This window comes from Chaetodon trifascialis, chromosome 3, assembly GCF_039877785.1.
Source record: "Chaetodon trifascialis isolate fChaTrf1 chromosome 3, fChaTrf1.hap1, whole genome shotgun sequence".
NCBI lineage: Eukaryota > Metazoa > Chordata > Actinopteri > Chaetodontiformes > Chaetodontidae > Chaetodon > Chaetodon trifascialis.
The window spans coordinates 7,455,857-7,482,749 of record NC_092058.1 but is presented as its reverse complement, the minus strand read 5'-3'; the positions used below and the strand labels follow the sequence as shown (position 1 = coordinate 7,482,749).

Sequence of the window (26,893 nt, the reverse complement as noted above, 5' to 3'; positions counted from 1 at the left end):
GAGAGGCAGTTGCGTCCAAAAAGATTACAAGCTGAATTAAAAATACATGCAGGATGAATTTAGAGTATATCACATGGCCTCTCCATTACTGTTATAGAGAGAGATTGTTGGTGAAGTCAGAAATTCCTTATCCCTCCAAGGGCACCTGTCCCATTTCTATAATTTATTAATGAGGTCTTTTTCACTTTGCAAACGTGACAAAATTCAGTGCCCTCAAATATGTCTGTAAACTTTATACCGAATTTTCTTATATTTTCTTTGGTCTATTCTTGATCACTAGCACCCCACAGTTCAATCCACACATGAAACTGAGAAGCAGCTCACAGCTTGACAATCTTGTGAGGCAGCTTCAGGAACAGAAAGCAAATAGTTTGCTTTCTCCTTGTGAAGTTTCATCGGCAGTAGTGTCCCTCAGTCACAGTCTGATTGACAGCTCATGCCTCATACAGTTAGTACAAAATGATAAAAGCGTACTCATTTCTTGGAGTCTAGAATTAGTGTTTAATTGGGACACGGCTGTGGTTTCTACATAGGCTTCTATTGTATTTGCTAATTTATTGATCTGCTTCATGGTTATGTTCTTCAAAGCCCCAAGCTGACAGTGATTAATCGTGATAGAGGAGGAATTTAGGCTACAGCACTGTAAGTCACTTTTGTTGATATTGGCTGCTGGAATTGATTGTCTTATTAACTGTCTAACACAATTATTGTGCAGTTTAATTATGTTTGCACCATTTCCACTCTCAGTTTCTCTCTTTGTACCCTTCGCTATTTCAAAGAAGATAACAGTGCACTGTAATGCTTGGCCCAAAATGAACGAACGAATTGTGAAATGAATGCTCCAAATGGATGGAGCATTCAGGGAACATGTTGTAGTTACAGAAGCAGTGGTAACTTCTGCCCTTTGTAATGTACACATCCATGTCAGGCTGGAATAACTGGAGAAGAAGAAACTAATTTCAGATTTCCTGCAAGAAATACAAAATATGTCCTCTGTCAAATGTCAGAGTTTGGATAGAAGTCACATTTGGCATTGTTGCATTGTCAGATATGTTGCTTATCTCCAGAAAGAAACTGCTTAGAGTGCATAGTTCATATATCTCAAGTTTTTGAGGCTATTATGAACATTAACATAGGAGGTTATTTTGGACATCTCTGCAATGTCAGTGGAAGAGTGGAAAGCAATATACAGGCGAGCAGAAGAGTATGAAGCAGCTACACTCTGTGCAGTGTCATCAACACGCCCACTCGCTTGCTGTGTAGCAGGGCAGCAGTGCATATGCTGTGAATGAGTTGTAAATATGGCTGAAGGGATAGCTCCCGTGGTGGAAACCGTATTGCCAAATCTCTACTGGTGAACACATTTTTTAAATTGCACCATGTGTATACCATCATTTGGCCCAACCCTGCTGCCGGCATATCTTTGACAGTATTTCTGTGCTATACATTCTTGTTACTTCTCAGATCATATATACACAGATACCAATATATCTGCAAGGCCAAACTATTAAATAAAACAGGTTTCCCATGACTGTTTAACCGAAAGCCAAGATGGAATCATACATGAGTGGGTCCAATACAGAATCAAGTCTGTAGAAAACACTGTTTTCTGATTTGTGCGACCAATTTGTCTTAAGCATGCTTTTTTTCCATTTGGGAATATTTCCAATTAATTGCATTAGAATATTAAATTTCCTGGTTTACTTTAGTATTTCAGGATTCTAACTTTTCCCTGATGGGACAGTGCCACTTAGATATACTGTATATTTTTCAGGGGCAGGGATGCAGATAATGAGTGTGTGTATAATAAGGAGGAGCTCGCTGAGGCTGACTGACTCAGGAAGAAACTGGCTGACTCCTGGTCAATATGGAGCTCGCTTACAAGTAACGAGCACAATCTCATTCAAGTCAGCAGTCTGTTCTACTTTGCCTAAAAAGAATGCAGCTTATGTTGCTCATCTTTCTTGAGTCCTTTTGGGTCCAATCAAAATCACAACCCCGACATCAGCAGCAATTAAGTTGTGCCTGACTTTGTAGTCCATCTAGTTTCTCTACAAAGTGGGAACCCAGAAAGCGCGCTTTTAGGTTTTTCAGCTTGGAGCTCCACTCGGCTGACAGACTTTTGGTAAATACTCTCTTAGATTATTAAACCAGTCTTTTACCACAGTTTTGTGCAAGTCCTGCTAAGGGTTTACACCCTTGAGTCAAATTATCTGACCACCAAGGACTTGTGCTCTGTAATCTCTTAAATTAAATCTTCATAAGAGCTGGTTTCAGGCTTCTGGATGAAACAGAGAACATAAAGCTGCTGGACTGGATCTCTCCTCTGGTGCAAATGGAGGTGGAAGTGGAGACTGCACTCAAAGAAATCTCTATCTTAATATTTGCTTTGGTCATTTATTTAGATGAAAAATTTTTAATTGTTTGGCAAAGAATTTTACTTGTTTTCTTTTGGTGTAGGGAGGCGATGCAGACATGGATCTATCCCATAAAGTCTCTCAACCACTTGACTTGTATTGGAAATAAGCAAAATCATTTCACCTTACTGTCACATCTGTTCCACTGCAAAGCTTGAGCATGAAAAGGTGACTTGAAAGGGATAATTTTTGCAGTGTGTGCAGGAATTGGAGGGCAGATCAAGCTGTATTAACATGAAAATCACTTCAGGATGTAGTGCTATCACTCAGAGTTGTGCCGCTGATTTAATGACACAGTCCACTCAGAGCCCCATGAGCTTCATAACTGCACTATCAATTACATTTCTGTGGGAATAGATCTTCTGATTATTTCCACCCTGCTCCTAGAAATTCACCTGACAGTGCTTTTTGTGTCAGATGTATTCCCACTGAGAGTAAGTCTCATTTCAATACATGTCCAAAAATGACAGCTCAGTTACGCTCAAATACTCTATTCCATGTAAATGCATTGACTCATTTAGGAGGATGCAGTTTGTGGTGCTGTTGAACTGTATTGCATCATGCAGAGAGGTGTTTCTATTGGTTGGCCTGCCCTCATTGACATAAATGGTGGAGACAAAAAAATAGAAACGCCTGTCACTATGTTTCTCAGCTCTCTATCTGAGAGTTAGATGAGTAGATTAATATCAGTCTTCAATATGAAAGTGGTATCAATCTTCTCATCTTACTCGTGGCAAAAAAAAAAAGAAGCAAATCTGCATATTTCACAACATTCAGGAACAAAAACATTTCTTTATTGTTTCTTATGATTTAAAAAAAAAGTCTTTACAACCTCATCCTCACCTATGTGACATATGTACATGCTTTTGGGGCTGAAGTGGGTTTAGCAGTTAAAAATACAGTTAAAAACAGGGCAGCACAGTGGTTCGGTGTTAGTGGTTGTTGTGGGCGCCCCGTTTCCTCCCACTGGTTAGGTTAATTAACTCTTAATTGCTGTAGGTGTGAATGTTGGCATGAATGGTTGTCTGTCTCCATGTGTCAGCCCTGTGATCGACTAATTGTGATTGATGGGTGGAAATATTAATGGACCGGAGCTCCCATGGCAACTTTATTCATGAAAAATATGTGTAATATATGGGTGATACGTTTGCCAACAGCTTTCTCTTTTGAATAACAAAAATGCAGGATATTCACTATATTTCTCTGCTAACCCAGGGCCAAACATCCAGCTATTTATACAGTGGATGAGGCTGTATGTGCATGATGTTATGAAATATTTCAGCACTTTAACTATGATGACACTGGTTTCCTTAGAAGCTGCATTTTGGTGACAGGTTTTAAAGGTGCACTTAAGCTCGGATGTAATGCAGTCCTGGTGTGTGTGTGTGTGTGTGTGTGTGTGTGTGTGTGTGTGTGTGTGTGTGATATAGAATGTAACTGGGTTAATTCAAAGAGTAATGTGAGGTCTGTATTGCTGGAGGCATATGCCATTCGTCCCACGTGCCTGACTTCCAAATGAATCAAGGCTTTTTCACAGTGTTGATGCCACTAGCGGAGTGCATAGGGCTTTTTCAAACACTAAATATTACATCAAATAAGCCTGGCTGTGTCTCTGGTGTCACTAGTGAAAGCAGAATCAGCTTTTCAGGCTTGCAAAAATCTTCATTGCTGATTGTGAATAGACTCCTCCAGTGATTCTAAATTTAGTTCCCAGCCTGATTTGCACTAGTTTGCACATAAAATTTTAGGTGACCTCAGCATGCTAATTGCCTTGTTTTAAATTGTCAAAACATGTACTTGGAGATACAATAGCTGAAGAATCTTGAATGCTATTAATATGTATAGTCTGTTGTCTTTATAATTAGATGAATGGTACATTTGTTCTGTGCATGAGGTCCTGTTGTCCTTGAAGCATGAAGTGTCAGCAGTAGTGTGGTGTGCTGTAGACAAATTGCTTACACTGACCCAGCGATGATTGATTATTATTCAAATATGCGGTACATATGATAAGGCCCAGAGTATTTGCTTTAGCTGACTCATAAATATACTTGTGTACTTGTTATATGTAAGCAATATGACACTGGGTACTTGAAATGTCTGTTCCAGTTGAGCTGAATGAAATCAGTGAAATACAATTCTTATATTTGAATGTTTGATAAGAATGGACAGAGGACAACGCGTCTCACACTACTTGTAAGGGGTCCCATCTTATTCAGTTTTCATGCTGTTGTGTTTAAAGGAATAGTTGGACATTTTAGGAGCTATTCTTTTTAATTCCGTTGTTGAGAGCGAGATGAGAACATTGCTACTATTGTCTTGTCTGTCAGTATGAAGCAGCTGTCAAGTTTAGTGCACCGTGCACCAGGCACCGGGCATGGCAGGACAGAGGAAACCAGCCTAACCCTCCATAAAACCACAAATTGATTTTTGTCTGTGTTAAACAAAATTAAAAATAAAATTAGTTACATATATGAAGTGTTAACTTTGTGAGCTTTAGAGTTGGCTGGCTGTCTCTTGCTGTTCTGAGTCTATGCTAAGCTATGCTAATCAGCTGTTTCTTCACATTTAATGGACAGATGTGGTATTGATCTTCTCATCTAATTTGGCAAGGAAGCCAAAATATCGGACTCTTCCTATAATAAACTGTGGCTCTGGATAGAAGAAAAGATTAACAATGTTCACTGCTTGTCCTACTTATATTTTGAACAGCACTCGATGAGATACTACATCGAGCACCAAAGCACGTCGCTGAAACTGGAGTTACTGTTCAGCTATCGAGCAAAATAAACAAAAGCAAACAACCTGGAAATGTGTTTTGTCTCTCATGAAAAGTCGGAGACTACTTAAATAAACAGTTTTGGCTCTAAGCCCCTAAACAACTCTTCTCTGCTCTGTTGCTCTGTAATCTCCTGCATGCAGCATTGTGCTCACTTAACCTTGCAGTAAGCTGTTGCCTTATGCTGTGAAGCTTAAATAATACAGGTCTGAAAGGGCAATCAAATACTCAATAAAAACAGTCTGCAGCAGATCTGAATCTTTGGAGGGCGAGCTTGTGCTGCTTGGACTTGGTCACAGGGCTGCCTATAGGCCTCAATAATCTGGAATTTCAAAAGCTCCTAGATTGTAATTCACCTTCCAACCCCGCTGTTTTTTTGCTGAGTGGTGGGTTAGTCATTGAATTGCTGTCCACGTTGGACTGTTGCTTGTAATCCATCATTACAAAGCAGCCCGCCTCCTCCCCAATACTCCCAGCAGCAGCAACTCTCTGTCCTATCTCCTCACCCAGTGCCACTCCTTTGGTGTTCTTGTTTTGTAATTGGTTTGGCTACGGTGGGATGGTGGAGGGTTAGACCAAATGCATGAAAGAACACGGCATCTGCACTGTTCTGTATTGCTGCTCATTAGTAGTTGCTGCAAACATGAAGGTGATTGTTTTCTTGTGTGTCATGTCATCTCGAACAGATTGAGAAGATCATGAACTTGATTGGAGCAGGCATTGAAACGTCCAAAAAGAACCAGCCCACACCAAGCTCAGGTAATGCTTCACCACCAACTGTTTCCATCATGATAGCATTTTTATTTCCTGTAGAATGGAGTGATTTTTCTTTGTTGGAGACATGACAAGGATGTGTAATCAATAGGTTGGGTAACACAAAATGACAACTGGGTGTGGAGTCTTTTCATTAACCATTTATAAAGCCCTTAAATTCCCTTGGTGCTGCATTGATGATAGTTGATTGATGATTGTATGTAATGTGAGCAGCTATCAAACTTTTCACAGCCTGTTTACATTTGTGAGCTGCTCTTCTGAGAGCTGCTTTTCAGCATTCAAACACGGCTTCGGAGAAGATGGAGGACAGTTTTCCTGTCAGTCACAGAGACTGAAGCTGACATTTGTTTGGTACCTCATTGTTATTTGTTACACATAAGGTTTCCACTTCATGGGAAATCTACTTCTAAATTCCCCTCACTGTCATGTTTATTTTTTTCTAGAGTTACTGTATACCTCAGTAGGGCTTGAATTGATAGTACGCTTCATCAAGTGTCCTTCGGGCAGTGCAGAGGGATGAAGCCAGCTGGCATGAGCTCAGTTTGTTTAGATAACACTCCCGCGTTGATACAGTGTAAACCTACCTCCATTAGACACTCTGCCATAAGGTGGTTTCGTCATACAGTATTGTGTAACAGCCTCTCTGGGTTTGCACAGGATGGCCTTTTGGAAGTCAGCAGATTTAGTAAGATTTTCATTAGTTATGCTCAGTATGTGTCATGGATGAACAATCTGATGACCACAGCGAGGTGTGACAACAACCAAGCTGAAAGGCAGAGCAGGAACAGAAAATGTGTGGTGTGAGAAAAAGTTATAAAGTAAGGATGCAGAAAAATAGAAATAAGATTGCATTGGAGTTAAGAGAATTAAGACCTGCATTTATCCGTGCATGTGTCAGCGTGTCCAATTATATTGCATCGTACATCACTTCTTCCTGTCAACCCGTTACCAAGGCTGAACGTGTTCGTCTGTGCAGTTAGAATGGCAATACTTGTAATGGGAAAAAAGTAAACGTTTGAAGAGTGCAACCCATTAAGCTAAATGCTGAGTGTATAAAATGTTAAGGACATCTACTCATTTAATCAAATCTCTTCTCCTCTGCCTACCTTACATTTTCCTTTTAGTCATGAAGGTGTAGATGAGAGGTGTGAAGAAGGTTAATTTCTTTTAGCCTGCAGATAATTAAAACCCATATTGTCAAAGTAAATGAATATTAACATTGGTTAATATTATTTTAGACCAAAAAGGACTTTAATATTCGCAAAGCAGTCCTGAAGCATCGCTGGTTTCCATCGCAGTGTGAATTTATGATTTTAATTGTAACATGACTTCCCACACACCCAAGCATTCTTAGATTAATTGCTTCCCTAACAATTTAGACCTGGGGTTATTTTACATTACATAAGAGGAAATGTGTTGTTTGTTTGTTTTTTTTTCTTTGTATATAGGTGTGTGCTATTTATAGGCCTTGCTTGAAGAACAGCATGCTGAAAGTGTCCCAGATTCAGCTGAGTCATGTAGTTGCTGCTCCGATTTTAATCGGAGTTCTGGAGGTTGACGATATTTTTCATTGTTTTTGTATGTGTCGCTTAGTAAAGAGGTCAATGTAATGAAAGGGAACAAACAGGTACCCTTCAGACTCATCACCAGGAGAGGGAGGGAGAGAGAAGGGGAGAGGAGGGGAGAAAGAAGAGCAGAGGAGATAAGGGGGACTGCACCATGATGGAGGCCCGAATTGTCACTCTTCATTCCACCTTTATCTTTCTGTTGCGACAGTATTGGGTACCACCTTTTGCTTGTGTACTGCCCCTCTCATACCAGGAGCCGAGGATGGCCAGCTCACCCTCAGGAGGCAGATTTCTGAACATCAGATTTTTGTGGCTATGAGAAAAACCAGCCCTGCAATTTTGTGCCAACCTGCACGCTCAAGGATGAGGCTGTTGTGTGTGCATCACGATTGTGCGCTAAGAGAGCACTGAGTAAATGAGCTTAAAAAGAGAGAGGGAGTGGAGAGAGAGCTCAGCTAACAGCACACAGGAGGCATCGGCTCGGTTTGTGTACAGGCACACTCTGACGTTCAAAGGAAAAGAGTCCGCCTTCAGTTTCCCTGAATTAATTCAGCTTTGCGGCTCATTTTCTCCACTGCTTGGGTGTGTTGACAAGGAGCTAGTGCTTTTCTCTTGCTCTGATAAAGAGGCACAGCTTTATCTAGGCACAACCTCTACCTCCTCTGCTGTAAATAGGTCTTTCTGGGCGCTCCTCGGAGCCAAGTCTAGACCTAGCAAACAGTACAGAAACAGACTTGGATAGATTTGACAGCTTGCCCTGTTTAACGGGGGATAAGACAGTGACCCAGTTCCCCCCCACGGAGGAGCACTGGATACTCTGTCAGTCAGTAATTAGGTCCTACTACTGTGGGAGGTGTTACTGTCCCAAATGAATGGAGGTAATTGGATGGGGTGGCTGGTATTTTTAACAGTCTTTGTCTGGATATTGTGGTGTAAGAGCTGACTTTGGTACGAAACTCATGTGGAAAGCGTAAAGAAGGAGGAGGAGTTGTGGGAGCTTGTAGTGAATCATAATTAGTCCACTTCAATCCTTCTTACTTCCTATTACCATCTTATCTCGCCCATATGTTTCATCGCCTCCCCCTTTATTAGTCTTTCTCTGTCTCTTATCTGTCTCCTACTCATTCTCTCTCCCTGTCTCTGTCTCTCTCACTCTCTCTTTCCATCATTTTTCTCCCCAGTCAGTGCAAATCTGACAGCAGCTTCTTCCTCCTGATAACAAATGATGAGCACTGGTCCTTGTGGATGACTGACGGGTCATGGAGACCAGATTTGGCCTTTTACCTGATCGTTAACGCCAGAGTAACAGGGGTACAGGCGGTCAATTACGGAGGAGGTTCAATCAATAGCCCTTCACTTTGCCTCCCTCTGTTGGCACTGCTTCTACTTGCCCTGACTTCCTTACTGACTGGCTGACTACCCATCTGGGAATGTGTGAGGTGATTGCAAGCAGCTTGAAAGCCTGCATAATTACATTCTGCCTGCAGCCATACCCAGATAACACCAATGATGGACGCACTGAGCAGCCCTGCAAAGGTGGGTGCTAAAGTCTACTGCTCCCTGCGTACACCGTGGCAGTTCTTTCAAAGTCGAGCCTTTTTCACCCCAAATCTATCTAAATTTTATATCATCTCGCTTGTTTATCCAGGCTTTCCCCTGTAAGTAGCCTCTGTTGTACACTAAAAATGGATGATGTGACATGAGCATCTGGAAGCACATAATGGAATTTGCTTCTTTTCTGTCATGCTGTATGACTGGGTGAGATGGAGAAGAGACAGGACTTGAAGTGTGTTTCTTCTCTTCTCCTCTCCTCTCCTCTCCTCCCATTCTCCCTCTCCTGTACAAGTGCATTAGAGACTTCTGCCGACTTGAATCAATGCTGCCCCCCCTTGTCCTATCATCAAAGTAAGATGTAAATGAATTAAAGCCATCTGCTAATAAGCAGGGGCTTGAGCGAGCTCTTTGTTTCAATATCCCATGTTAGCCGAAAAAATTGACGTTGCCCCTGCAGAAGAGGATCGACTCTCTGTCATCCTTTTACGTTCTCGTCATTCTTTGCAGAACGGACTGTGATTTTAGGCTCTCAGTGCTTGTTCCTTGCCTCTGATGGTGGTGTCCTTTCTGCACTGGCAAGATCAGAGTGCCTCTGTGCAATTCTAATCAGTGCAGTGGGGAGAGAGAGAGAGAGAGAGAGAGAGAGAGAGAGAGAGAGAGAGAGAGAGAGAGAGAGAGAGAGAGAGAGAGAGAGAGAGAGAGAGAGAGAGAGAGAGAGAGAGAGAGAGAGAGAGAGAGAGAGAGAGAGGAGGTGAGGTGGGGTAAGGTTAGAGACAGACAGAGAAGAGCGAATATGTGTGCAATTGTATAAGAAAGAAAGGGGGGCAAGACAGAAGGGGAAAAGGGTAGAGAGACGATAAGGAGAGAGAAAAGTGTGTGTGTGTGTGTGTGTGTGTGTGTGTGTGTGTGTGTGTGTGTGTGTGTGTGTGTGTGTGTGTGTGTGTGTGTGTGTGTGTGTGTGTGTGTGTGTGTGTGTGTGTGTGTGTCTTTGCATCTGTCTGTGTGTTTGAGAACGGGAGGCAGGGAGCGAGACAGAGTGAGGGAGAGTGCAAGCCAGAAAGGGAGAGGGAGGCAGAGGGAGGGGAATTGATATAGTGGGAGAGTGAGGGAGAGAGAGGTGGTTACGTGGAGCAGCACCCCACTTCATCAGGCAGCATACGGCAGCCCTGCAGTGCGATCACACAGTGTGGGAATGGGGCTATGAGATCGAGAGCAAGAGAAAGAAAACAGAGAGAGACGAGAGCGAGGGGGGGGGAGTTAAAAAGAAGAGCTTGAGGGATTTGCTCGGATGAGAAGGGGGGATGATCACTGAGTCTGTTGCCTGTCGTGGATGCTGGAAGGACGTGGCAGCAGTGGCTGAGGTTGAGGCAGATCTGTGATCTCCTGTGTAGAAGTAGCCGGCGTCAGGACGTTATGCCCTGTGAGCAGTGAGGGGTAGCGCGTGTGAGCCAGGAGCAGCTGCTGTGACTGCATCTGCGCTGCCTGCATGTCTCAGACAGGCAGGGGATGCAGCAAACCTCTGCCCTGAGCACAGAGGCTGCTAGCTGTACCCAGCGAGGAGAAGAACCAGGTGGGCTGGGGCGGGAGTGGGGGGCGCCTGCCTCGGGAAGGAGCTAGCTTAACCTGCACTGTGGTCCTGCAGTGATCCTCGCTCGAGAGTCAAAAGGCTCACCTGCCGTCTGTAGGATCTGAACCTGGATTTACTGTTTTGAGAGATGAGAAGCACGTTCTCTGGCGGAGCCGCACAGCCAGCAGCCTGCTGAAGAGTGTGAATGCTGGGCAGCACAGGGAACACTGGCACCACCAAGGACACTGAGCCTTTTTCCACTGGCAGACAGCTTACCTGGAGCTTTATCAAGGAATCTATACTTGGATTTGATTATGAATTGAGGAGTTTGGAATCAGCACACTGTGGAAATCCTAAGCCAACATTTCTTTTTTTGATGTAGGATTTACAATATGTCTACCTGACCGTACTCCTTGTGGCTCTGGAGTAAGGACGAAAAATTATTTAAGCAAATGTGTATTCCTTGATCAAAAATAACATGAGTACCTCAACAGTACTTTAGAATGCTGCTACCTTCATTGTATGAGCCGTGTCCTAGCTCTCAAAGAGGTTGACCAATGAAGCCATGGGACTCAGCCAGAGCTTTACAAGTATGTGGTGAAAACCCTGACAAATTTATTTTGGGGGAACCGAATATTTCTGTGTTACACCGTGATGGAGTTATTGCTGATTTAAGGAAAAAAAAAAAAAATACTCGAATAGTTTTAGCCGAGTAAATAATGTGTGATGTATGAAAATGTCTGATTTAGTGCTAAATACTTGCATTTTTCCTCAGCCTGTATATTATTTAGTCTCTTGACGCGTTGTTATGTTCTTGGACTAGCTAGACACTTATTTTTACACTCGCTCATCTGCTCACGAGAGGAATGTTTAGTGATCCCGGTTTGTTGGAAGACGCCGTAGTGGCTCATTCCAACATAACTAACCATACCGAGCTTCAGATGGGCTTCCTTCCCTGCACTACCTCCACCCTCGCCTGACATTTCCAGTCAGTCACACTAACACCAGTGGGTGTATATTAGCCTAGTCAGTCCCCTGCAGGGCTTGAGCTGGGCCTGCAGCACTTCCTACCCTCCTTCTGTGTTTGAGTTAGCTGGGCCCCCGCCTTTACCTTGGGAGCCCCTCACCCCCGGCCTGGACCCTGTCTCCCCCCCACCCCGCCTGGTGCTGCTGCACTCGGCTCTGCCTCTGCTGGCCGAGGATGATGTGGCAATGCCATGTGTCGTCCTCTGAGTGCCGCTGCTACCGGCTGAACGGCTTCTCCCTGCTGAAGCGCTTCCCTCTCTCGGCAGATGGGGCCTGTGGTAAAGCCCTGGACCAGCCGGTGGGAGAGTGGCTGGAGCACGTGGGGCTGCCGCAGTACGAGAGCAAGTTCCTGCTCAACGGCTTCGACGACCTACGATTCATGGTGAGTCACCTGCTTCACGTCATCTCAGGGGTCGGTTCCACTTTACATCACTCTGTCTCTCCCTGTGTCAACCTAGCTGCATTTGTCTTTTTATGTCACCACTCTGCTCTCTCACCCTCTGCTTGTCTCAGTAACTCCACTCACCCCCCCCTTCTTTTTTCTTTCACACTCACCCCTTTCCCCTCTCTCTTCCTGCCCCCTTTCCCCTCTCCCTTTCGTAACTCCTCTTCACCTCGGTGCAATGCATGACCCTGCTAAGATTTATGGCCCCACACTGAATCCCTTTCAGTAATATGGTCTGTCACCAGTGGCAAGATAAATGACAACCAAAACCCATTAACTTTTTCCCAGCATTCCAAATCACGCTATCTTATTTACTGAACAATTCTAAAGCCACCTCTTCCCACCTATATTGAATCTTCTGATTTACAGTCACTGGACTTGACCCCTGTGTAGAGGAGCCTGGACAAACAATCTAAACACACCACAGTTTATTCTAAATACACTTTGCATGGTTGCTTGCCAAATCTCACTAAATCCTCCACCTATTACGCTCTGCTTGTGGTGCTTATGAGACAGTCTTGCAGTAATTGTACATTGTATGATTAAACAGAAGCAGCATGCTCTAATGCTGTATTTATAAACTATATACTCCTGCCTTTTAGATTTAAATTCTACATGTTTGCATGCAGACATTTTACAAATTTATTATTTCACTAGTAAGTAAATGATTAAATACCACATGAATTTCTCTACTATGATGGTTTTAAAAACAGACAGATAAGTGTTTCTGCACAGCGTTGACACATTTTGGATGAGTGTTCTGCATTTTTTAAACGCCCCCGTCAGATTACATATTGATAAATTCATTTAACTACAGCTCAAAGGACGTCCACAATCGAACTAAAAGCGTTATCGTGTTTCGCCGTAAAGAACATTGCAAGGAAACTTGATATAGCATTCGGCGATGATTGGAGAAAACGCCATTATGTTTTCAATCCCCTGGTCATGTTACTCTGAAAAACATGGCTGTACACTGTAAATAACTAGGCCCAAAGGGTATACGCAGACATTTCTCAGACCACAGAGCTGCATTAGCACTATGGGCTATATGTTACATCAGTTTGTCACAGCTGAGCTCAGTTAAGTGAGACCAGTAAGCTCAGAGGAAAAGTGGTTGTATTCACAAAGTGCTCCAGTTGAGGACTGCTGCTCTCTGATCTGTTTTTCTTCCTAGTAGGGCCTGAGATTGCAACATAATTAGAGTTCTTATGAACATGAGCTCACTCCTACTATGAGGTGCTGTGCAGATACAAGCGTTTAGGCTCAGATTTGTACCTGTTCATGAGGTGAAAACAAGCCTGAAGGGGTACCCTGTGTAGTCCTAATACACACCGATCAGCCACAACAGTAAAAGTACCTGCTTGATACTGTGTAGGTCCCCCTTGTGCCACCAAAATAACTCCGACTCATTGAGGCATAGACACAAGACCTCCTCAGGTGTCCTGTAGTGTCTGGCACCAAGGCGTTAGCAGCAGATCCATAAAATTCTGTAAGTTGCAACGTGGGGCCTCCATGGATCTAAGTAATTTTGAGGCCAAGTGAGTACCTTGAACTCATGTTCCTCAAACCTTTCCTGCACATTATGAGAGGCCATTGTCATGGAGGAGTATGCTAGGTCTGCAACAGTGTTTATGTGGGTGGTGCATGTCAGAGTAACTTCCAATATGAATGTGAGGATCCAAGGTATCCCAGCAGAACATTACATTGTCATGAGATGATGAATGTTATCCATTTCAGCTTTTAGTGCTTTTAATGGTGTGGCTGATTGGTGTATAGTCATAGTAAAAGGAATGCAGTAGGAATGTGCGACAAGGATAGAGCAGCTAGAGCAATAAATCCCCTTTTAGCTTATTGCAGATATATTGGTATTGTGTATTTCAGATGGCAATAAGTAATAGAACATTAATGTTACAGAAATGTTTGAGGTCACTTAGAAACAGTGTCTTAAGTACGTAGTTTGTCCATCAGAGACAAATTTATTTTCAAGTTTCTTGAAATACAAATTAAAAAGATCAGGTTTTCTATTATTTATGCCTTTATTTGTAAGTAAACAGAAGTGACTTGACATGAGGGGCGATACTAGTTAGGAAAAATAATGCAACAAAGTATAGAAGCATTGCAAAATCTTTACTGGCTGACAAAAAAAAAACGTTATTTTTCTCATGGTGAATATCAGGGATGGGGAACATTTTTTCCTGTCAAGGGCCATTTCAGTTTTTATAACATCCTTTGAGGGCCATACTAAATTATTGAGCACATATCACACTAACCTCTGCGATGCTGGAACTGCTTCTCTTTGGCAAGACGTCAGATGATAGTGATGATGATGATGATGATGATGATGATGATGATGATGCTGATGCTACTCACAGCTGGTTTTCCAGGTTTGGGTCAGTCAGTCTTGAGCGGGTCTAAATCTTTACTAGAGTCAGTTTTTAACAAAGCTGCTCTCAGTAGCAGATTGTTGCTTTGCAGCTCAGTGATTTGTAGGTTGTCAGGCACATCAGCTTGTTCCGCATTAAATGGCATAGCAAATGTGTTCAGTTCATTTTGTTTGTTTTTCACATTCTGAAACCTCTCACCAAATGCCTAGTTTTCATACCAGCATTTTCAGATGTCACAGCAGGCTTTTGTTCTTGCAGGACAGGAAAATGCACAGTGTTCCCAGCTATAATTTTGCTTCAGATTTCACATTTGAAAGCAGAGAGCTGAGAAGCTGCTGGAGGTTTAGGTTCAACTCTGAGAGGTACTTGGTAATGTCCACCATGAAGGCCAGACACTTGCTATCACTGAGTTTCCACATCAGGTTTTCCTTCATCTGTTGACAGACGGCATGATGCATTGATGTGATATCAATACTTCATGCGTGTTGCATTCAGGGACCACTTGAAAGAATGTGTTAGTCTACCCATTTTCTATTTTTGCGGAAAAAAGTAATTGTGTTTTTGTATTTATGAATTGCCTTGCGGGCCGGATCAAATGGTCTTGCAGGTCATGTACAGCCCAGAGGCCGGAGGTTCCCCACCCCTGGTGTATATCATTACATTGCCCAACATTAGAGTACAGATATCTAGAGAGTAATTAAAAAGAAAACAAAGCATCCTCCTTGTCTTGTTGAGTTGGAAGATTCCATGATGATCAAGATTTCCAGAATATAATGTGATCGGGACTGTGGGTCATTAGTCATTCTGGTGTTCATTTTCATGCCACGAGTAATGTGTCTGCTGAACTTGATGCATCAAGGAGATAAATCATTAGCTTCACAAGGCAAATTACCCATGGATATTTACAAGGATGTGGAGGTTGCAAACAAGGGAAAGGTCAGAGTAGTCAGGCAGACATTGTGAATGTTTAATATTGTGCCCTTTTAGATTCTGCCAGACTTGCTTTAGATGTGATCAATCTAAGTCAACTTGAACGTCAGAATTTGTTTGGGGGATTAATCGTCAGTCAAAAAAATCCGCATCATTTATATATTTTTTTATGTAGGTTTTTTTATAATGTTTTTTTTTTTTGCTCTGATGTCCAAAATAATGTCGCAGTGAGGCAAATTCTCTGCTGTGAAACATCTTAGAAGTTACCCATCATGCATTTACGTTGCATCTTTCCTGCATTAATATTGCATCAGACTCTGCAGCCCCCTCTTTCTCAAATGTTATAACATAGAACTGAACATACATATTGTGGCACATATATTAAGTCTTTCTTTGCCAGATTATTGCTCCGCTTGCTGACACTTGAAAAACTAACAAAATTAGATTTTTCTAAACAATTCCTCTGTGGTGCATAGCAATAGAGCAGTTCTAATTCACTGTTGCATTAACTGAGTGAATTTAGTGAGATGAAGGACTTCTACCATGGCTACATCTGCAAGTCGTATCAGATTAAATCAGACTACCATAGCTCATAAGCTATGTAAGAACTGAACCATACATTCCCGTCACATGTTTCAAATGCAGCATGAAATAATAAGTTTACCGAGTCTCCCGAGGCATCATCAAACTTCAAACTGTGTTAATAAAAGTGGAGGATCTATTTTTGGCCTCCCTTACATCAGACCCCGCTTCATTTTGACCTTTATTCTAGCGATCAGTGAGTAATCTCTAAACTGCACCCTGATACAGGCCTGTGAATACTGCTGCATTGTGCTCTGAAACCAATCCAGTAAGAACAGATTGACTAAAGACTACAGAACATTTTAACATTCTTGGCCAGGAAGAATCAATCTGCAGCAGTCCACAGGGGAAAAACGCTTAGCTCCACATTTTCAAGGTTCTCCTTGTATCTTTACTCGTGCCTATAAACCAGAATAAGATGACAAAGCAGCTGGAGCTGCAAATATGAACAGCTACATGAAATAGACAAGAATCTGCTTGTCAGTCAAGATTTCAGGAGGTGGAAAACAATTATTGTTCATTGTTTCTATGCCCTAAATTAAGGAACTGTTACAAACTGTAGTGAAAGTGTAGTCTAATTTCCTCTCGGACTGTTTAGTTTCCCTCAATGAAACACAACAGCAAAAAGATCCCGTAGACGCTGCTGCAGTTATGAAGGCTTTGTTCCCTCTGAGTCGCACCAGATCAGATTGATTACTCTTGGCATGCACAATTTATTTGACTTCATTGTCCTCCCACTCTGCTGTTACTGCTTGTGTCAGAGATGTGCATACCCTGCGTGTGTGTACATGTGTGTATGTTATAAGCCAGTATGTGTTTGTGCAGCTACAGTTTTGCTCTGTTAGTTACAGTGTAGAACAAGTCATGATACTTTTATTGACCTTTGTTCTTATAAAGCTATTTGTCATGTCAGTATAGTGTCTTATATGTATAGAAACTCTACGGCTGTGTGCCTGTATATGTGTGCCTATAAGGGCAGACATTTAAATTACTGCACTAGTATATAGTATAATGGATTACTTATTTATTTTCATGTATTGTATGATTGTATGTCCATATTGTGTATTGTCTCTGTGCATGTGTATGTGCTTGCGTGTATTGTTTGCATGCATGTGTGTATGAGTCTGGTTGTGTGTGTGCGCCTGTGTGTGAATGTGTTTATTTGCGTGTGTCTCTCGCGTTTTTGCACATGTAGGGAAGTAACGTGATGGAGGACCAGGATCTCAGAGACATAGGGATCACTGACCCAGGACACAGAAAGAAAATCCTCCATGCAGCACGTAGCTTGCCCAAGGTACGTAACGTCATAACACAAATGCCAGATTGTTTACCTGAACAGTGGTTCATTAGAGTTGAAGTAGAAATCTTGCTAGAAAAACTGCAAATGGAAAAAAAATTGAAACCATAAATTGAGGGTCAAAAGTCCATGAAGGTATTTTACTTATAACTACTTGTTACATTATACTGGCAACTACATTTTAAGTGGTGACCTGAAATGCCGTTTTAAAGGAAAATTTGTACCTTTGTACTAGAGAATGGGATAATAAGGATTGATCTACTATTATACTGTATATGTAATGGCGACACATGGGTGGTAAAAAAGTCAGTAAACAGTAAAGTAAGTAAAAAAGTCAGGCACAGTATGGGAACCATTAATTCATTAATTCAAGACAAAATGATGCGTCTAAGCCTGTGAAGGTCGATGGTAACAAGACTAAGCCACATCCACGCTAGTAGCTATGTAAGGCTAAACTCAGAGCAGTGCTTTGAGCTACATGCTAACAGCAGCATGCTAATATGCGCTCACTGACAATGCTAAGGAAGTTAACCAAATTCACCACCTTAGGTTAGCTGTTCACATGCACATGCCGGCTACACAGTGGCATTATTTTTGCAGACATTTTGATCTGATGGTGACTGCAGATGAAAAGTCACGGGATGATCAAATATTATAATTTGGATGGCTGAAAACAGTAGTGCTGAGCTTTAATGTGGTAGAATTATAGCAATTCCTGTTTTAAGTCTTTTCCCCAGAACAGGAACTTACAGTACTCGCTCCCTTACTGGTGTCTTTCCCTTCGCTGTAGGTAAAAGCCCTGGGCTGTGATGGCAGCACATCTCTTGCCTCCTGGCTGGATGGCCTCGGCCTGCATGAATATCTGCCCAACTTTCTTTCAAGTGGCTACCGCACACTGGAGTGTGTTAAGAACCTGTGGGAGCTGGAGATTGTCAACGTAAGGAAGCATCTCTTACAGTTTCATCCGATTTGTGGCTTCTTTCAGATGATGAGGCAGCAGGAAATTGTTCGGTGTGTTTACCCATGAGCGCTGATGGACTCATGTCTTCAGACATTCTGGACCACTTCTCACAGAATGGTCTCCTTAGCCACAAGATTTATGGATCGCATTTGAGGTTAAGCAGCACTTAAAAACCTAATTCTGAGTGCTCAATGATGGAAGCATTTGCATAAAACTATAGCAGAAACATCACTGAGTAATTAGTAGATAACAAACAGATAAAATGTAAATTAAGGAGCAATATGGTGACTGATGACATGAAGTATATAATTTGGTTTAATCTTTATGGAAATAGTGCAACACTTTATGTTAATTTGCAATTAGAAAGGAGGGCTCATTTCATGCGGGATAAAAGCTGTGGAGGTTAAAGAGATGCATGTAACAGTTTGGTTCGACGTGTGTGCAGGTGTTGATATGTGTGTGCGTGTGTGTTAGACTACTGCAGTGGTTTCCCCCATGGGGTCCTAAGATAAACCTGAGGGTTTGCAAGATGATTAACGGGACAGGAAAGGAAAAAAAAAAACATATCCTCTGCTGCAAAATTACTTTTTCATGACTTTTCTCTAATCTTTCATTTATTGTGAAATGAAATATGAAATACTGGATTGTTTGATTTCGCCTGTCTTCTAAAAAGGATTCATGTGAACCAACCTGAGACGGAAAAATCCACCTTTGGTTGAACTTTCACAGCCTGTTATGAGGAATTGCAAGCAGCCATTGTTTCGTTTGTGAGTCACATGCCAAAATGATTGGAAACCACTGAGTTAAAGGAAATTATAGACATCAGACATATAGCCCAAATTCTACTTAACACCACATTACTAAGGTGTTAATAATGCTAATAGTTGCTCTCCCTGTCAAATGCCATTACGAGGTTAAATTGTAAGTTTGATGCAGTACTAATAACCAATCATGTGCACTGGTGATCCTTATGTCATGACGGGCAACCAGGCAATCCAAACAGATGATGTGATATGTTTGGTGAGCCGTCACAGAAGGGAGTAGATGAGCTTGTTCACAGTGATCATATTTTTCCTACTTACAACTGCATGTCTGTGCGTGGCGTGTTGTAACAAACACAAAGACAGTGGTGGCAAAATGGCAGAAACCAGCAACAGCTGCATCAGCAGCAGCAGGAGCAGGAAGGCAGCAGCCAAACATACTGTATATGCAGCGTGTGAGGGATGGTGTCCAGCAGACTGCGATGCAGTACAGAAAGAAGGGTGTGAGAGTGGAGCACATTACTTTCAGTGTGCAGAGTAGCAGAACTGCCTCTGAGCCTCTTGGCAGAACTGGCTTTGCCCATTAGATTTCCATCCTCTTCAGCATCTTAGAGCAAATAGTATCAACCATCAGTTTGATGTATGAGCTGTTTTACATTGTCATATAATCCCCAGGCCCTTTATTACTATTTAAATGTTCTCTTATTTCACACACCTCATGCACACTGGTCTCACTGGGATGTTCTACACGACACTAATGAAAACAGCACCAGTGATCCAGAGTACAGACCAGTTGCCTCTTCTGCCTCTGACTCTCACTGAATAAATAATTGAAGCCTTCAGACAAAGAACCGTATGAGCCTGTTACGGAATATTTCGTACCAGCGACGTAATTGCAAATGTTACATTAATCACTCGACATCCACCTTTACTGGATGAGCATGAATGTTAATAGCCAATTATGCAAATATACAGTATTAAGATAATGAGTTTTGACTGCATAAAATTAACCTATGGTTTCTCTTCTGAGGATTTTAGCCATGCAAGCTGATATGTATTACATTCATAAAAGGTTTAAAGAGGCAGCGATACTGTGGATAGACATGTCTGAGGTGAACTCGCAGTGTTCACATGCTGTAAATTGAAAACATATTTTTAAGATGTGACAAATGAAATGGATCCGCGCAATACAGTTATATGAAAATCACTTGGTTGTTTGCATATTACCTGTTATTATCCCATAAATCGCCAAATTCTTCTCTGTTACTTAAGCACTATGTCCAAAAATGGATTGTGAATTATAGAGTGTCCCGGGAAGGAGACAGTGCTGTACTTTAAGCTTACGGCAAAACAGATTGAGGCTGAATTATTGACGAGAGTCATTTCTGTTTGCCTGTGGATGCCTGCCAGTGAAGAGTGCATGCCACTAACTCTGTGTCAGTGTATTTTGGATATGTCTCTATTAGCTTGGTCTAGATAAATTCTTGTGTGAGATACTGATGTGAAAAGGCTCTTGAAAGTCTGCCTGATATTGTGCCTGATGCTGGCCTCTCTAGGTTATTAAGATTAGTGCCCTGGGCCACAGGAAGAGGATCATTGCCTCTCTCGCAGAGAGACCCTATGAAGAGGCTCCGACGAAGTCTCGTCGTCTGTCCCCAATCATGGTAAGATGGTGATGTAGAGACTGATCCACTTCATGTTCAGCACATTGTAAGGTTTTCATTGCTTGCTCTGTATTAGGTGGCACTGTCTTGATGTGTACTCGACAGCACAGTCTGAGAAAGACTGCAGCATTATTAGTGCTACAGTACAATTCAACCGCCGAAGTGCAGAAACATGCTGTCAACCCTAATTTGGTTCACAGTTTAGGTACGCTTAGATATGCCCGATTAGCAGGGTAGTTCCACATTATGTTCTCAATATAACCCATATTCATTGTCAGTTTTTTTTAATCTAAGATGTGTTCACATTTGTTTACATTTGTTGTCACAGTACTCAATATTTCAATAAAGACAATTACACCCTGTTATTTTTCTAACTGAGAAACGATCTGAACTGATCTTGAGATGGAAGTAACGCTGCACGGCCAGCTTTATGTCCATGCCAACATCATTTTGTGAGAAAATGGATCCTCTTTTTTCAGCTGCGGATGTCTAATTTTGGAATGAGATTCTTCAATATCATTATGTTCACAACAGTTAAATACTCAGGGCTGATTTCCCAGGCAGATTAAACTGGGCTAAAAAGAATTGAGAATCTCCATGGAAGAGGCTCTTTTGTGGAGGATTAAGCTTGGATGTAGATCAGGGAAACCAGCCCATGTAGACAGTGCTGTCAAACCATTAATCAGTGCCGTGTGTGTTTGTTATGTGTTTGCGCTCTTTTGTGTGACTGTGTGTGTTTGTGTGTGGCAGTTCCATGACCTCCTGTCCCAGACCACATCTCCCCTCAGTCAGTTGGACCCCTACACCAGTCGCTCCATGGACATGCTCCTGCCCTTGACTGAGTCGGACCGGAGGCGGAGAGGAGTTGAACAGGACTGTAGTATTTCTCTGCGCTCTTATAGTGAGAGGCCGCGTTCTGTAGTGAGTTCCACCTTCTTTCATTTTTAATTATCTTCTGGGAAACCAAAGTTTCTCTTGGTGAGAGACCAGCTGGAAGTCAGAGGAGGATGCTGAACAAAGTTCGATTTTTCAGGGTGTCACGCATCACGTTTCTCAGATGCAGAGCCATTCTGGATGCACAAGTTGCCGGTTGAGTTAAATCTTAGTGGGCGATGTTTCAATAAATATCATAAATCTTAGTGGGCAATGTTTCAATAAATATCGTGCAGTGAGATGTTAACATTGCGAGATACTGTATTTGGCCCTGGTGGAATAAATAAGATACATCTCAAAATCCGGTAGATGGTAGTAAAGTTCAACAGTGTCAATACATAGCCAACTGACTTCATATCACAGTCCACATCAGAAGTACAAGTAATGCTCTGAGGTAGCCGACACGTGTGCTCAGACTTCATACAGAGAGCAGTCATTATGGAGCGCTCGGCACAAATTCTCAACTGATTTTCCAGAAGTTGCCAGTTTATTAGGCGCTCCAAATGAAAACTCGTGCAGTCGTGCAACAAATCCTATAATGTTCAGCTTTTGTTTTGAAACTGTTTAGAGATCGATTCAAGTCCAACATGAACACACCTTTGAATTGACACCTTTCTAAAACAATTTCAACACAAACTGAACATTATAATCATCATGAATGAAGGATTATTTGCAGGACTGTTGTATTAGACTGCATGAGTTTCAGCTAGGTGTACCTAATATAACACAGGGGGAGCTAATATTCTGAAGCCCAGCAGTGCTGCTTATGGCTGAAAAGCGCTGGTTGATGTTCAGTGTAAACAGTGTAAACATGTAAAACAAAAACTTAAGTTACTGATTTATTGATATGGTTTAGTTTTTAATTTAAATAAGCATAGAATCATTAGTTCAGATGAATATAAATTCAAAGTTAAAACACGACAGTATTAAATTATTTTCCTGCCCTCGCTTCCATTTTCATGCCTCTGTGGCTGCAGGCATCATGCTTTCAGATTGTCCGTCCAGCTGTACATTCGTCTGTCTGTCTGTCCCATTCTCACGAGGAACACCTTGAGGGAACGGACTCAAGGATGAACTGATTAGATTTTGACAGTCAAAGGTCAAGGTCACTGTGAGCTCAACTGGTGACAAAAGCAATTCTACGTCAAACTAGCCAAAAAACAGCTGTTCGTGTAATCTAGTACAACAAATCTCCATCGTGAATACAATGAAAAACGGCTTCAAGTTTTACCTGTTCGCTAACTCACAAGAAGCTCCGTGATCTTTAGCTCCATGCAGTGTTTTTTAACTCACGCAGTAAGATCACGTGTACCTCTGAATTTCACACTAAATCCAAATCCAACACAGCGTCTTCATTCGCTTCCCTGAATTTCTTGGGTTCCTCTTTAAGAAGATGAACTAAAAATAACCCAGTGATCAAATTTTACCATTTGCTAAAGGTCAAACTGCGACACATACACAAGCAGTCAAGATGCCATGCCTAGTTTGTGAGTCACCGAGGTCAAAGAGAAAACACAGAGGAGCGTCCACACATCAGGGAAACGCTGCATGACCGCGCTACTCAAGATCCGCGATATGCAAAATCAATGGCTGTCATTTTCCTAAATGCTTATTGGATTTTTTTCATTAGTATATTTTACTTTGACAAGAGATTTATGAAAAAGCTGAGCACAGCCCACATTGACCTAAAGGCCCAACCTAGTGCATGAATATTTATGGGAATACCAGCAGTTCAAAATGGGGCTTATGTTAAGGTGCTGACCAAGCAGACTCCTGCTGCCTTCACACGAAGGTACAGCAGCAGCACCACCTCGACTGAGACACAAAGCTGTGGCTGCAGGTTTAACTGGTGAAAACTGCTTTTCAGTTCTAGTATAATGCACAGAATACAGCGTCTTCACTGTCTGTACTGGCTGAGGTGTGTGCACAGCGTATGTGAGGAGAAAGCTCCTGACTCTGGAGCATTTCCACCGCCTCGATAGAAGCATTTGTTTCATGTCACAAATGCTCAATCTGTTTTTGCTATGTTCACCGTTCAGGACAGACAGAGCGAACGGCACAAAGACTCTCGTTTAAACCTCCGGCCGCCGAGCCACTCTGCTACCTACGCCACGGTGTCCGCCTGGCATCACCAGCCTGAGAAACTCATCCTGGACTCCTGCGGGTACGAGGCAACAGTAAGTCACTTTTCACTCCCTGCCATGCACTGTTTTATATTGCCTACTGTTTACCATAAATTGATTGATGGAGATATTTAATTTACTGCATCAGGTGTCTCCATCTGTACTGTGTATTTGACAGGAGGCTTGTCAGCAGCCATGTTGATATTCTAAATGAATCCAACACTGCTGTGTTCTGCTTCTTTCTCCTAGTACCTAGGATCAATGATAATCAGGGATCTACGAGGGATTGAGTCCACACAAGATGCCTGTGCTAAAATTAGGGTAAGAATTTCTGAAAAGCTTTGACAGTATTTTTTTTTCTTCTAATTGAATTTGCTCTGAAATGAATTTGCAAAATGTCAGACATGAAATATCAGGGTTACAGAAGAAGAATACGGCTGACAATTACTTTCCCTCAGCTCATCCTGGTACATCAGTGTGTTTGGTAACACAACCATTGTGTTTTATTTTCACTCTTGCTATCATCTCCATTGCAGAAATCAAAGGATTCAAGAAAGGGTCCAGTTGTCATACTGTCCATCACCTATAGAGGGGTGAAGTTCATCGATGCAGCCACGAAGGTAATGGGAAAGTATGTTTGTGCGTCTCTGTGTATTGATCTGCCCAGCGTGAACACTGCAGGTGACTCGCTGAGACTCCATTAGCGGTTGATTTCCAGTTGGCTCTCACTTCTTTCCTTTGTCCATTAGACTATAGTTGCGGAGCATGAGATCAGGAACATCTCGTGCGCCGCTCAGGACCCAGATGACCTCTGCACTTTTGCTTATATTACCAAGGATCTGAAGAGCGGCCACCACTTCTGCCATGTCTTCAGCACCGTGGAAGTGGTGAGTAAAACAACTGTATCCTGCTAAAGTGAGAAAAATCTGAGCAAACTCGTCTTTTGATTGATGTATTAGAAATATCCATACAGTTCTTTGCGTAAAGCCACAAGTCTTCGTATAATTCTTGAGCTTTTTTGTAAATTCGTCTTTGAATAATTTAGAAAAAGCCACGTGTCCTTCTGTGGGATGTCGGGAATCCCGCCGTTTAAACTGCATGCGGCATCCTGTGGACATCATTTGCCTGATTGGCTCATCAAACCGTCTGATTGAAGTCCCACTCCTGCTACGCATGGCATTTCCATGTGCAGACTCATATTATGTTGTAATTTGCATCTCAGCGTCTATAAAGGTCGAAGACGATCTTTTATCTTTGGCAGGTGGACCACTGTGGAGCGTCACTTAACTACGGGGTTTCAACTGTGTTGTAATGATCGATGCTAAAACTCAGTTTTCAGCCTCACTTTTATTTAACTCAAATGTTCCACGTGCAGAATGTCATGTAAAAATTGCTTTTGCTTTTCTCTGAAAATGAAGAACCAGCAGATAATTATACAAAGGAATTATCCTAAAAATGTGAAGAGCTTTTGTGTGATGCACAGCAAAACCCAGTGAGATGAAAGTATCTCTAAACAAATATTGAAATAGTCATAAGTCAGACTTAAAGTAGGTTTTGATAGTCGAAGGTAAAAGAACTAATACCAACCCTCATGTTTGTGAGAGCTTTTACTAAAGGCTATTAGGGAAATTAAAAGGTTTGTCATGTGCACAAGCAAAGGTCCCAACTATCATTTTAGGTTAAAGTGAATTCAGTTTAAGTCTACCGCTGTGAGGAAGCCGTTTGTGTCATTAAACAGCAGCTGTCTGCTGATGTCAACACGCTTTTTCAAACTATGCTCTCCACTCACACAGACGCAGACCTACGAGATCATCCTAACACTGGGACAGGCGTTTGAGGTGGCCTATCAGATGGCAATCCAGTCCAGGGCGAGACAGTACGTCCCACCATCCTCTCTGGGCTCAGAGGTCATAGAGACCAAAACCAGCCGCCCCGTTTCTCAGTCGTGGAGCAGCATGCGGAGATCAGCAGTGAGTACCACCCTGTCAAAAACATGCTGAACGTGTGCACCCGTGAGCGTGTGAGTGTTTATTTGATCTATGTGTGGAGAGGAGGGAGCGTAGCAACGTGCCGTCACGCCGTCGTAATTCAAAAATACACACAGACCTCGTCACAGACTTTTTACCCGCCACTGAATCCCCAGTGGGCCACCTGCAAAGGAAGATTTGCTGTGTGTGATACAAAGTGATGAGTCATTACTTTGCTACCAATTTCGTCTCGCCCCCCCCCCCCCCAACTCTGACTCACTCCGATCAGGGCAGATTTTCTTTTTGTGAATATGCGGCACATGATGAATGAATAGTTTTATTTGTTGCTCGCAGGCGGGTGTGTGATTTCCTCTGGGACTTTCCTGAGGTCTCAGCCCCGCTGGTTGGACGCATCCTTCGCTCCCTTTGCTATTGATTGTGTTTCGTAAACGTCCACGTGTACCCTCGGCTACACGTTGATGCATTGACCTCTCAGGCTGCATATAACGAGCACTCAGTGATCACTGTCACCTGAGAGAGCTGCACAGCCAGGAGCACGCACCCTGCAAGACCACATGCTTATGCAGAGACACAAATCACTTTGTTTTACTACCTGCCTGTAAGGATAATATATGGAGTAATCACAGAGCTGCATAATGAGTGTGGCTGGTTGTTTAAGTTGGAAATGAGAAGGGGGGGACACTCCTATCTGCTGCAATTTGTTTTAATACTCTTCACTGGTATGTGAATGCTACCATATCTAGCCAGTTTAAACAGAAACTGTGACAAGGATATTTTTTTCTTTTTAATTTTCCCAAAGGAGAGATAATCCCCCACCACCTTTACTGCTGCTAAGCTTTTCATTCTCGTGCGGCACATCTGCAGGTTGACGGCGATAACAGCGACAGATTTATCACCTGAAAGTCTTTGTAATATTCGAAACGGTTTTCAGACAGAAGTAAACGAAAGCAGGATTCTCATTTCTATCTGTGGACAGTCGATTTTTATGGCTGAAAAGACGGCCGACTAGCAGATTTCAGCAGCTGTAGCTAGCGTGCTAATTAAGCTAATGTTGGCTCTGTGAGGCTGTTGAAAATGCTGGCTCTGGCTGACGTTTTAATATGTTCAGCTAATGTTAACGCATGTTGAATATGCGCTTCAGGC

General features: G+C 42.4%; 1 protein-coding gene across 4 annotated transcripts in view; it reads left to right on the top strand.

Moving 5' to 3' along the window:
• The window catches only part of anks1ab (ankyrin repeat and sterile alpha motif domain containing 1Ab), a 39,661-nt gene that overhangs the window by 7,176 nt on the left and 5,592 nt on the right, over window positions 1-26,893 (top strand). For all 4 annotated transcript variants that reach the window (XR_011602049.1, XM_070959137.1, XM_070959138.1 and 1 more), the window contains exons 2-12: window positions 5,880-5,952; window positions 11,949-12,064; window positions 17,219-17,317; window positions 18,111-18,257; window positions 20,599-20,706; window positions 21,457-21,627; window positions 23,679-23,816; window positions 24,012-24,083; window positions 24,299-24,382; window positions 24,512-24,649; window positions 25,556-25,732. Coding sequence is in view for 3 of the 4 variants with exons in the window: in XM_070959137.1 (XP_070815238.1) it covers window positions 5,880-5,952; window positions 11,949-12,064; window positions 17,219-17,317; window positions 18,111-18,257; window positions 20,599-20,706; window positions 21,457-21,627; window positions 23,679-23,816; window positions 24,012-24,083; window positions 24,299-24,382; window positions 24,512-24,649; window positions 25,556-25,732 (1,323 nt within the window). In the remaining variant the exon portion in view is untranslated. The remainder of the gene's footprint in view (window positions 1-5,879; window positions 5,953-11,948; window positions 12,065-17,218; window positions 17,318-18,110; window positions 18,258-20,598; window positions 20,707-21,456; window positions 21,628-23,678; window positions 23,817-24,011; window positions 24,084-24,298; window positions 24,383-24,511; window positions 24,650-25,555; window positions 25,733-26,893) is intronic.